Here is a 12820-nt window from a genome sequence, read left to right on the forward strand (position 1 = left end):
GTTTCATCAAAATTGTCCAAGCGGTTAAGAGATGTTTATAGTTTTTTAAGCAATTGTTGACGACGGACGGCGAACACGGACATAAACCAATCACATTAGCTCACACTTAGAACGTTGTGCTAACAAGGAATGGAACTTAAAAACTTTTTATGTTTTGATCCTTCAACCCAACTTACAATACAACAAGTAGGAACTGAGTCTTTCAGCCCTTGACGTACGCAATCCTTCCCTGTTTACCTGTGTTGAAAGATATTTTTGTCTTGCATGCCAACACGTGCGTGTAATCATTGGGCTGATAGAGACGGTGTAAGTTTTAGTCTGTAAAGTTTGGGGTGAAATGCAACATTGATATTTTACCAGGCAACAAAGAAATTTTGAAAATGTTAATTACAAATCTGTAATAAAAATAATTTAGTTCTTACAAAGAATTTTGATATTACCATAAAAAATAATGTAAGCATTACACGCATGCGAAACAGTAGCTCCAGCTCTTTTAGGAGCTGTATATAAAAAAGAGCCAATGACACTTCCGAGCTAGAGCAAAAGAACGGACATCATCATAAAACGGAAGTATGACTCGTTATTTTTATATAAAAAAGAGTATAAATATGCTTATTCCGGTAAACAGGCGGTCATCTTTATTCCCGACAAAATAAAAGAACTCGATAATACTGGTTTTATCTTAAATGTAAGCTTCTTGAGTGAAATTCAGCTGAAAATCGGTGAAAATGTTCTACTTTCGTTTGTAAACATATTTATATGGCACTGCATTCCCCGATTTCTCAAATAAGCACTCATAATTGTGATATTAGATAAAATAATGAGTCATACTTCCGTTTTATGATGATGTCCGTTCTTTTGCTCTAGCTCGGAAGTGTCATTGGCTATTTTTTTATATACAGCTCCTAAAGGAGCTGGAGCCACTGTTTCGCAGCCGTGCATTAGGCACACAAGAATGCAGTAAACATAATTTATGCTTAAAGCAGCACTCTCACAGATTTACCGTTTTGACAACTTTTTTATTTTATATCTTGGAATTAGACAAATTTAGCGTAAATATCTGCCAACCAGTGATATAAGACTGCCGACAAAAGATCAGATCGTAGATTTTCATATTTCCGAAAAAAATATTTTTTATGGCTTAAAGTGTTACTAACGGTTTAAGAAAAGTGCATAAATCATCAATTTTTGAACTTAAATATGAACATCTGCGCTCTGATTTGTGTCAGCAGTCTTTTATCACTGGTTTGCAGGTATTTACGCAAACATTTGCTCATTCCAAGACAAAAATTGAAAAGTTGTAAATACGGTAAATCTGTGAGAGTGCAGCTTTAAAAAAAATCGTTACACTGCTGAATGTAAGCTTTTATGATAATATCAAACATATCAATGAGAATCTGTCAAATGCATAATGGTTTTGTGAACAATTGCATTGTTTTGCACAACACATCTTGTAGATCGCTATTGAGCCTTACAGTAACACAGAGGTCTGAGCAGCTTGTCTGTGATACAGGCCGATTGACTCCCATACTTGTTTACACGGACAATATCACCAACCAAGCGGAACTCCGAACCAGAGGTCACGTGATATGTCGCCTCGAATGCTCCGTGACCGGGGACGGTCTCAATGGTGAGGTCATACCGCTGCAAGGCGCGATCTTCCGGCCGGAAAAACTGCATCAAAGATATTCCTTTGTTTTCCGTTTCCATGTGTTGTAGGCCGCTCAGCACGTGTCGGACGTCAGTCACCCGGTCTAACGCGAGTGTAGCACACTGAGGCTCGACTGCTAGCCGTTTGTTGAGATCTCTTATCACAGCTTCCGCCAAAGTTTTGGCAGTTTCGTCTGAGGCGTTAACGGGAGTGAAAGTGTAGCACGCGCAGTAGTTCTCCGGCACCCAGGCGTCCGTGCACGAGCGGCCCTCTGGTATTGACTTAAATAAACTAAGACTTCGAACGGTGCCGTCAATGAAAGACTTTGTTGGTGTTTCGAAATCACTATTTAAGACGTCAATCATGGTTTGATGAACATCAAATGGTGTGGTTAATCGGTTAAGATTAATTTTGAGACTAGTATCTACATTTGGAAACTTTGATTTTATATGATCTGGAATCACCATGTGCAGCATAGGCATGCGGTCCTCAATTCTCCCCACAAATGTATTCCTAATTTTATCAATTCGAGAACCATGGTCACTAAAAAACACTAAAACTGTATTGTCTAAATGCCCGTTAGTTTTCATCCATTTCAAAAACTCTAAGAAATCATCATCACCATAAGAAAGAAAGTTTGGGTATTCGTGACTAAACTCAACTAAGAAAGAAAGCATCATTTTTCTCTTATTTTTGTAAGTAATCAAAAATTGTTTCAAATAATCGATGAGCACCACATGTTTTGGGCGGTCTTTGTAACACAGCGTAGATCCACCACCCTGCAGATTCACGTTCTTGTTCTCCAAGTATAGAAAAATGGGGCCAAGTTTGTTGCGCATGCGCTCACGGTCAATCAGGCCTAGCCAGAAGGGCCGCATATAATGGTCGGCGGGTGGCCTCACAAAACCACGTGTGAGATAGTTAAACGTGCCTATTTCCGGATAGTCCTCCGCGTACAGTGTTGCGGCGCCCCGCTCCGAGAAGTTGCGCCACAGGAAGGGAAATGGGTCGAATGGGTCAGTGGTGTAATCTTTGATGGGGACCTCGGAAGTCCACACGCGCCGGCCAGTCAACAGCGGCGTCAGATTTGGCAGCGTGTTCTCGCCAACCTGAAAAAAAAATTCAGTAGTTGTAGTTTCACGGTACAACGTCAATAAGCAAGTGCTTGTTATCAAACGTATAATGATGACATTTACTATGAGTAAATGCAAATTGGTACGGCGACGTATTTAAGCACTTGTTATAGCATGGAATTCCCAACTCCAGCCTCGTTAGTTTTAATAATGTACAAAATATACATTCCAAGAAACAATAGTGGATTTCTGTATTAACGTCTGCTTTGGTCTCCCTCTAAACAAATAACTGATAAACATTCTGAGTTTGTTCAAGGATTTTTAATTTGCCGGAAGAAATATGTGGTGGAACATATTTAGTAATATGCATTTATTTTATATGTTTGCAGATAATCTGTCTGCATAGTTTACCTTGGCAAATGCCTGAATATGTTGAGTGTTGAGTAAGTGAAATCCGCGGATTGTTGAAAATGTTTCCAATCCGTTTATGCGTCAAACATTTCTTCCTAATACAGCATAAATGTTAACTCATTTCTTTTGACAGTTTCATTCAGTTTCATTTACGTTCTTCTTTGAAAAGAGAACATTGTACCTATGATCTATTGAATATATTGTGCATGATCTATTAAATATACTGTGCATTTATTTCGATCATCTCCTCCTAATTAGTGTCACTCTAGGCTTGTCATGTGATTCAAGTTTGAAGCAGTTGAGTTAGTCATGCAATATTTATTGATTGAAGGTAAGCATCGACCGTTTTGTCAATTTGTCACTATCTACCTCATAGTTTTCCTCTCAAATACCGGCGGTAAGTTCGTTTGTTGAATGCTATCCATTCTCTGTTTAGCCATATATGTAGACTATAAAGTTGGCTGTGTTAAGTGTTTTTTTGTGCAGCAATCTTTCCAGCAACATATCTAACCTTCTAGCTCGTCATTTATTGGAGAAACATTGAATATGAAGATTATTAACAATATGATACAGCTGAAGCGTTCCAAGTCCAGTCCAAGTTTAAAGTTTTATTTATCAAAAGTCATGTCACTATAACATGACTAAGTAAACATGATAAAATATATACTTTGAGATTATGAGGCACATAACATTATCCCAGAGACTGCTCAGTGAGTCTCAGTCAATTCTGAATTCTCAGTAAGCATCAATCTGCCGAAACCCACCAGCGAGTCTCAATCAACCGTGACTGCTCAATGAGTCAGTCAACCGAGACTGCTCAGTGAGCCTCAATCAACCAAAACTTCTCAGTGAGTCTCAATCAAACCGAAACTACTCTATGAATCTCAAGCAACCGAGATCTTTAGTGAGTCTAAGTCAACCGAGGTTGTTCAATGAATCTCAATTAACCGAGACTGCTCAATGGGTCTCAGTCAACCGCTGATTTCAAGCTGCAAGTCTGTCACGCTGTAATCCTGCAAACTTTACGCTGCTAGGCTGTTAAGCTGCTCACTTCACGCTTCCAGGCTGTCACGCTGTCAGACTGCAACTCTGTAAGTCTTCCTAGTTCACGCTACCAGGATGCCAATCTTTTAGGCTGCTAACTTCACGTTGCCACGCTGTTAGTCTGCTAATTTCACGCTGCAAGGCTACCGCGCTGACTGACTGCTCACTTCACGGACATCACGTAAAATGTTTAATGTATTATTCATGCAAGCGCCAAACTGTAGTGAGTGTTTACCATTAAAGCGATTGCATTTCGAAAACAAAATCAATTGTCTGAACATTTATGATGTATGCTTTTAACAAACCTTAATCATTATAAGTTCAATATTTAATAAGCGATCAGCACTTTAAGCGGCATTGTCGGTTATGGAGAATTAAAATTAGGAATGCAAAAATACACAACAGGTTGTGTAGGTCTCTTTAACGCTACCCTTCTCACTGAGTATCATAAAACCTATCATAAATAATGACTAGCCATGTCTCAGCTTACGTTTCTATGTTGCCAAATTCTGCCATAAGTAAGTGTACACACAGTACTCGGTCCTACAGTTTCAGCTACATTTACTTATAATTTTAGAACAGTAATAAACAGTGAAACATTACACAACCTTTTCACCTTTCTGAGGTATGAATGTATACAAGCCTGGTAGAATTGATGGGATCTTTGATCCAGACTCGGCTCGACGTTTAGTCCAATAATCATAAATGTCTGAATATATTTAGATGATAAACTTTGGAAGTTTGCGATAGCGATTTAAAAATCCCCAGTTTTGCAGATGTTTTACTGAAGAATACCGACATTGCCTAGCAATTTTATGTTATTCTTACTGACTTATCAAAACATATTTCTTTTAAAGCAATGGTATTATACCTTCATATAACCTTTAAAGTCGTAGGAGCCCAGTTCTTCTCGAAGGTAACGATTGGTTTTTGGCAGCTTCCGTATGGAAGCCGAGCGGGAGACGGAGTCGACACCAAACATAACGACGCTTAAATGGTGAGCAGACTCCTCCAGGAGAGGGGTCGTTCGATGCACGGATTCCTTAGCAACATTTGTGAGAATTTTGTCAAATATGAGCTTCCCGTCAATTGAGCATTCTGTGTAAAAGAAATCTGCATTCACTCGTGTGGGCGGTGACAGCGTTATCGGCTCGTCAAACTTTACTGAAACGTCGTCATTTTGACGTCGAAGTATGCTGTATGTGCATGAAACTTGATTCATTGAAAGTTTCAGAAGAGCTAAGGCACTTTTATTGAATATCACAAGCCCATGGTTATCAACTGTAAGAATGTTGGTTGACGTGTCACAGGTGAGCGGTTTAGGGTCCCATACGTACTTCATGATGGACGGGTCGTATGGATTCAGGCTGGGAATGATGCACGAGCTGCTCGTGTTCGCATGTCGGAACAGGTAACGCACCGTAAACGTTATTTCTATGTACAAGTATGGCACCATTACAATGGCAATTAGCCATAACAACACTTTTATCACACGACACTTCCTCATCATGCGAGTCTATTGTCTGTTTATACATCCACTAAAATCCTTCGAGATTTATGTACATCTAGAATTTATTATATAGAAGCGCTTTCACGTAACTGCTTCAACATGGCGGCCGTCCCGGCGAAGCACGCCAGTCGCAAGAATCCACTAATCGTCGCCTTTCATTTCCTTTAGGCAGCCTGAAATCACAAACAACAACATTGTCTGGCTTCCTCTATATATTTTGTTTGTTAATATTTATAATCATATCTGCAACCTGATGTAAAACTGAAAATGCATAATAAAGAAATCTCAAACGGCATCACATACATATCTATTTTATCATCATCTCAAGTTCACTATATAATTAATGTTCCGTCTAATATCCGTTAATAGTTTACTTTCGTTGACTTTTATTCCATACATACAATAACAACATCACTAAATGTTCTTGCGGGTGATAAGGAAGTTCCATGGCGCATTTACAATACCCATATGAACTAGCTCTCAAACTGACAAGCACTTTAAGCCTTAATACGTCGAAGTCAAAGTGATACATTTTTCTCCCACCTCAGATAAGTAGATCCAATAATTTAACCATGCTAGAAATTCTTATCTTGCCCACGGGCAAAGATAAAACAAGTACCCGTATGGAACTCCTTTTTAATGGTCATCACATTGTAATTACCTCCCTTGTTGAAGACAGTCGTCTGAAGCATCATGGAAACCTTGCCTTGTGGCAATATCTAGAATGTTAATAAATTATTTCTCGCTTCAAATTCACCATAAAAAAGTTTTCACGCACCTTTTAAGAAATAATGCTTCACTCTCCGTAGAACTATTTAAAGACCGATTTGACTATTAACATAATCTGAATCACTGCGCGCATATCCATGACAACTACGAATCATTACATATCCATACGCATTTATTTTCACTACGCACAAAAGAGTTCCAGCAAAAAATGCATTTTTACTTAATTTTGTTTAATTGAGGTGGGAGAAAAAGCATCTACCAAAGCCGCTCGTGTAAGATAGGTTCATCCCAACCCTCGCGCAGGGTTTTTTGCGGAAACTCGGTAAACCTCGTTTCCGCAAAACACCCTACGCTCGAGTTGGGATAAACCTATCGTACACTCTCGGCCATGGAAGATAATCCATCTCGCAAATGGCGACGTCAAGTGCCCATCGTGTAAACTCAGATGACAAATAACCATAGCAATACTTTGCAAACATACAGGGCCCAGCTTCCCGTTTAACTATTGAATTGGTGTAGAAGGCGACCTTACATTTTTTAATAAGTACGGTAATTAAAACATGTCCTCTTTGGTATACAGGAATTTTAAGACCTCAGAGTGAGCAGAAAGTCACGTCAAAATAATCCTGCAACTGTACGAGACATTGCAGTAATTGATCTGAGAACAATACGTTTTTAGACAAAATTTCTTAGTAAGAAATGTTAAAAGTTTAAACATACAGTGTGAATTCAAAAGGCAGAGCGCATATTATGTTAAAGCATGTTGTGTGAACTTGATATACTTTTCATGCTTGCGAGATCACATTTTTACAGCATTTCTCACACAACATGCATGTAGTGACATAAATCATATTTCCTGTGAAATTTGAGATCGATGCAGGTTTTTGATGTGACATGAAATCGCATTGTTCACATTAATATAAAGATAGAAAAATCACTACAAATCACTGGCAGAGTTCGACACATTCACTACATGTCACTTGCAGAGTTGGACACATTCACTACATATCACTAGCAGAGAACGTCACATTCCCTACATATCACTAGCAGAGTTTGACACATTCACTACATGTCACCAACAGAGTTTGACACATTAACTACATGTCACTAGCAGAGTTCGACCTATTCAAGAGCATATCACTAGCAAAGTTTGACACATTCACTACATGTCACTAGCAGAGTTCGACACATACACTACATATCACTTGCAGAGAACGACATATTCACTACATATTACTAGCAGAGTTCGACACATTCACTACATATTACTAGCAGAGTTCGACACATTTACTACATATCAATAGCAGAGTTTGACACATTCACTACATATCACTAGCAGAGTTCGACACATTTACTACATATCACTAGCAGAGTTCGACACATTCAAGTACATATCACTAGCAGAGTTCGACACATACACTACATATCACTAGCAGAGTTCGACACATACACTACATGTCACTAGCAGAGTTCGACACATACACTACATATCACTAGCAGAGTTCGACACATTCAAGTACATATCACCAGCAGAGTTCGACACATACACTACAAATCACTAGCAGAGTTTCCCTACATATCACTAGCAGAGTTCGACACATACACTACATGTCACTAGCAGAGTTTGACACGTACACTACATGTCACTAACAGAGTTCGACACATACACTACATATCACTAGCAGAGTTCGACACATACACTACATATCACTAGCAGAGTTCGACATATTCAAGTACATATCACTAGCAGAGTTCGACACATACACTACATATCACTAGCAGAGTTCGAAACATACACTACATTCACTAGCAGAGTTCGACACATTCACTACATATCACTAGCAGAGTTCGACACATTCAAGTACATATCACTAGCAGAGTTCGACACATGCACTACATATCACTAGCAGAGTTCGACACATTCACTACATATCACTAGCAGAGTTCGACACATACACTACATATCACTAGCAGAGTTCGACACATTCACTACATATCACTAGCAGAGTTCGACACATACACTACATATCACTAGCAGAGTTCGACACATACACTACATCTCACTAGCAGAGTTCGACACATACACTACATGTCACTAGCAGAGTTCGACACATACACTACATATCACTAGCAGAGTTCGACACATACACTACATATCACTAGCAGAGTTCGACACATACACTACATGTCACTAGCAGAGTTTGACACATACACTACATGTCACTAGCAGAGTTCGACACATACACTACATGTCACTAGCAGAGTTCGACACATACACTACATATCACTAGCAGAGTTTGACACATACACTACATATCACTAGCAGAGTTCGACACATACACTACATATCACTAGCAGAGTTTGACACATACACTACATGTCACTTGCAGAGTTGGACACATTCACTACATATCACTAGCAGAGTTCGACACATTTACTACATATCACTAGCAGAGTTCGACACATACACTACATATCACTAGCAGAGTTCGACACTTACACTACATATCACTAGCAGAGTTCGACACATTTACTACATATCACTAGCAGAGTTTGACACATTCACTACATATCACTAGCAGAGTTCGAAACTTACACTACATATCACTAGCAGAGTTCGACACATACACTACATATCACTAGCAGAGTTCGACACATACACTACATATCACTAGCAGAGTTCGACACATACACTACATATCACTAGCAGAGTTCGACACATACACTACATATCACTAGCAGAGTTCGACACATACACTACATATCACTAGCAGAGTTCGACACATTCACTACATATCACTAGCAGAGTTCGACACATTCAAGTACATATCACTAGCAGAGTTCGACACATACACTACATGTCACTAGCAGAGTTCGACACATACACTACATATCACTAGCAGAGTTCGACACATACACTACATATCACTAGCAGAGTTCGACACATACACTACATATCACTAGCAGAGTTTGACACATACACTACATATCACTAGCAGAGTTCGACACATACACTACATATCACTAGCAGAGTTTGACACATACACTACATGTCACTAGCAGAGTTGGACACATTCACTACATATCACTAGCAGAGTTCGACACATACACTACATATCACTAGCAGAGTTCGACACATACACTACATATCACTAGCAGAGTTCGACACTTACACTTCATATCACTAGCAGAGTTCGACACATTTACTACATATCACTAGCAGAGTTTGACACATTCACTACATATCACTAGCAGAGTTCGACACATACACTACATATCACTAGCAGAGTTCGACACATACACTACATGTCACTAGCAGAGTTTCCCTACATATCACTAGCAGATTTCGACACATACACTACATATCACTAGCAGAGTTCGACACATACACTACATGTCACTAGCAGAGTTCGACACATACACTACATATCACTAGCAGAGTTCGACACATACACTACATATCACTAGCAGAGTTCGACACATACACTACATATCACTAGCAGAGTTTGACACATACACTACATATCACTAGCAGAGTTCGACACATTTACTACATATCACTAGCAGAGTTCGACACATACACTACATATCACTAGCAGAGTTCGACACATTCAAGTACATATCACTAGCAGAGTTCGACACATTTACTTCATATCACTAGCAGAGTTTGACACATACACTACATATCACTAGCAGAGTTCGACACATTTACTACATATCACTAGCAGAGTTCGACACATTCACTACATATCACTAGCAGAGTTCGACACATACACTACATATCACTAGCAGAGTTCGACACATACACTACATATCACTAGCAGAGTTCGACACATACACTACATATCACTAGCAGAGTTCGACACATACACTACATATCACTAGCAGTGTTCGACACATACACTACATGTCACTAGCAGAGTTCGACACATACACTACATATCACTAGCAGAGTTCGACACATTCACTACATATCACTAGCAGAGTTCGACACATACACTACATATCACTAGCAGAGTTCGACACATTCACTACATATCACTAGCAGAGTTCGACACATACACTACATATCACTAGCAGAGTTCGACACATACACTACATGTCACTAGCAGAGTTCGACACATACACTACATATCACTAGCAGAGTTCGACACATACACTACATATCACTAGCAGAGTTTGACACATACACTACATATCACTAGCAGAGTTCGACACATACACTACATATCACTAGCAGAGTTCGACACATACACTACATGTCACTAGCAGAGTTTGACACATTCACTACATATCACTAGCAGAGTTCGACACATTCACTACATATCTCTAGCAGAGTTTGACACATACACTACATATCACTAGCAGAGTTCGACACTTACACTTCATATCACTAGCAGAGTTCGACACATTAACTACATATCACTAGCAGAGTTTGACACATTCACTACATATCACTAGCAGAGTTCGACACATACACTACATATTACTAGCAGAGTTCGACACATACACTACATGTCACTAGCAGAGTTTCCCTACATATCACTAGCAGATTTCGACACATACAATACATTTCACTAGCAGAGTTCGACACATACACTACATGTCACTAGCAGAGTTTGACACATACACTAAATATCACTAGCAGAGTTCGACACATTCAAGTACATATCACTAGCAGAGTTCGACACATACACTACATATCACTAGCAGAGTTTGACACATACACTACATGTCACTAGCAGAGTTCGACACATACACTACATATCACTAGCAGAGTTCGACACATATGCTACATATCACTAGCAGAGTTCGACACATTCAAGTACATATCACTAGCAGAGTTCGACACATACACTACATATCACTAGCAGAGTTTGACACATACACTACATATCACTAGCAGAGTTCGACACATTCACTACATATCACTAGCAGAGTTCGACACATACACTACATATCACTAGCAGAGTTTGACACATACACTACATATCACTAGCAGAGTTCGACACATACACTACATATCACTAGCAGAGTTTGACACATACACTACATATCACTAGCAGAGTTCGACACATACACTACATATCACTAGCAGAGTTTGACACATACACTACATGTCACTTGCAGAGTTGGACACATTCAAGTACATATCACTAGCAGAGTTCGACACATACACTACATATCACTAGCAGAGTTCGACACATACACTATATGTCACTAGCAGAGTTCGACACATACACTACATGTCACTAGCAGAGTTCGACACATACACTACATGTCACTAGCAGAGTTCGACACATACACTACATATCACTAGCAGAGTTCGACACATACACTACATATCACTAGCAGAGTTCGACACATTCAAGTACATATCACTAGCAGAGTTCGACACATACACTACATATCACTAGCAGAGTTTGACACATACACTACATGTCACTAGCAGAGTTCGACATATTCAAGTACAAATCACTAGCAGAGTTCGACACATACACTACATATCACTAGCAGAGTTTGACACATACACTACATGTCACTAGCAGAGTTCGACACATACACTACATGTCACTAGCAGAGTTCGACACATACACTACATGTCACTAGCAGAGTTCGACACATACACTACATATCACTAGCAGAGTTCGACACATACACTACATGTCACTAGCAGAGTTCGACACATACACTACATATCACTAGCAGAGTTTGACACATACACTACATATCACTAGCAGAGTTCGACACATACACTACATGTCACTAGCAGAGTTCGACACATACACTACATGTCACTAGCAGAGTTCGACACATTCACTACATATCACTAGCAGAATTTGACACATACACTACATATCACTAGCAGAGTTTGACACATACACTACATGTCACTAGCATAGTTCGACACATACACTACATGTCACTAGCAGAGTTCGACACATACACTACATGTCACTAGCAGAGTTCGACACATACACTACATATCACTAGCAGAGTTTGACACATACACTACATGTCACTAGCAGAGTTCGACACATACACTACATGTCACTAGCAGAGTACGTTCAACACATACACTACATGTCACTAGCAACGTTTGACACATACACTACATATCACTAGCAGAGTTCGACACATTTACTACATATCACTAGCAGAGTTTGACACATACACTACATATCACTAGCAGAGTTCGACACATACACTACATATCACTAGCAGAGTTTGACACATACACTACATATCACAAGCAGAGTTCGACACATACACTACATGTCACTAGCAGAGTTTGACACATTCACTACATATCACTAGCAGAGTTTCCCTACATATCACTAGCAGAGTTCGACACATTTACTACATATCACTAGAAGAGTTCGACATATACACTACATATCA

General features: G+C 39.4%; 1 protein-coding gene across 1 annotated transcript in view; it reads right to left on the minus strand.

Annotated features, from left to right (window-relative positions):
* Positions 1–1062: 1062 nt before the first annotated feature.
* LOC128228723 (uncharacterized) overlaps positions 1063–12820 on the minus strand; it is a 34828-nt gene continuing 23070 nt past the window's right edge. The window contains exons 2-3 of the mRNA XM_052940194.1: positions 5051–5862; positions 1063–2760 (exon numbers count right to left, since the gene is read on the minus strand). Coding sequence (XP_052796154.1) covers positions 1462–2760; positions 5051–5689 — 1938 coding nt within the window. The 5' untranslated portion in view covers positions 5690–5862 and the 3' untranslated portion in view covers positions 1063–1461. The remainder of the gene's footprint in view (positions 2761–5050; positions 5863–12820) is intronic.

This window comes from Mya arenaria, chromosome 3 (assembly GCF_026914265.1).
Source record: "Mya arenaria isolate MELC-2E11 chromosome 3, ASM2691426v1".
Lineage (NCBI taxonomy): Eukaryota > Metazoa > Mollusca > Bivalvia > Myida > Myidae > Mya > Mya arenaria.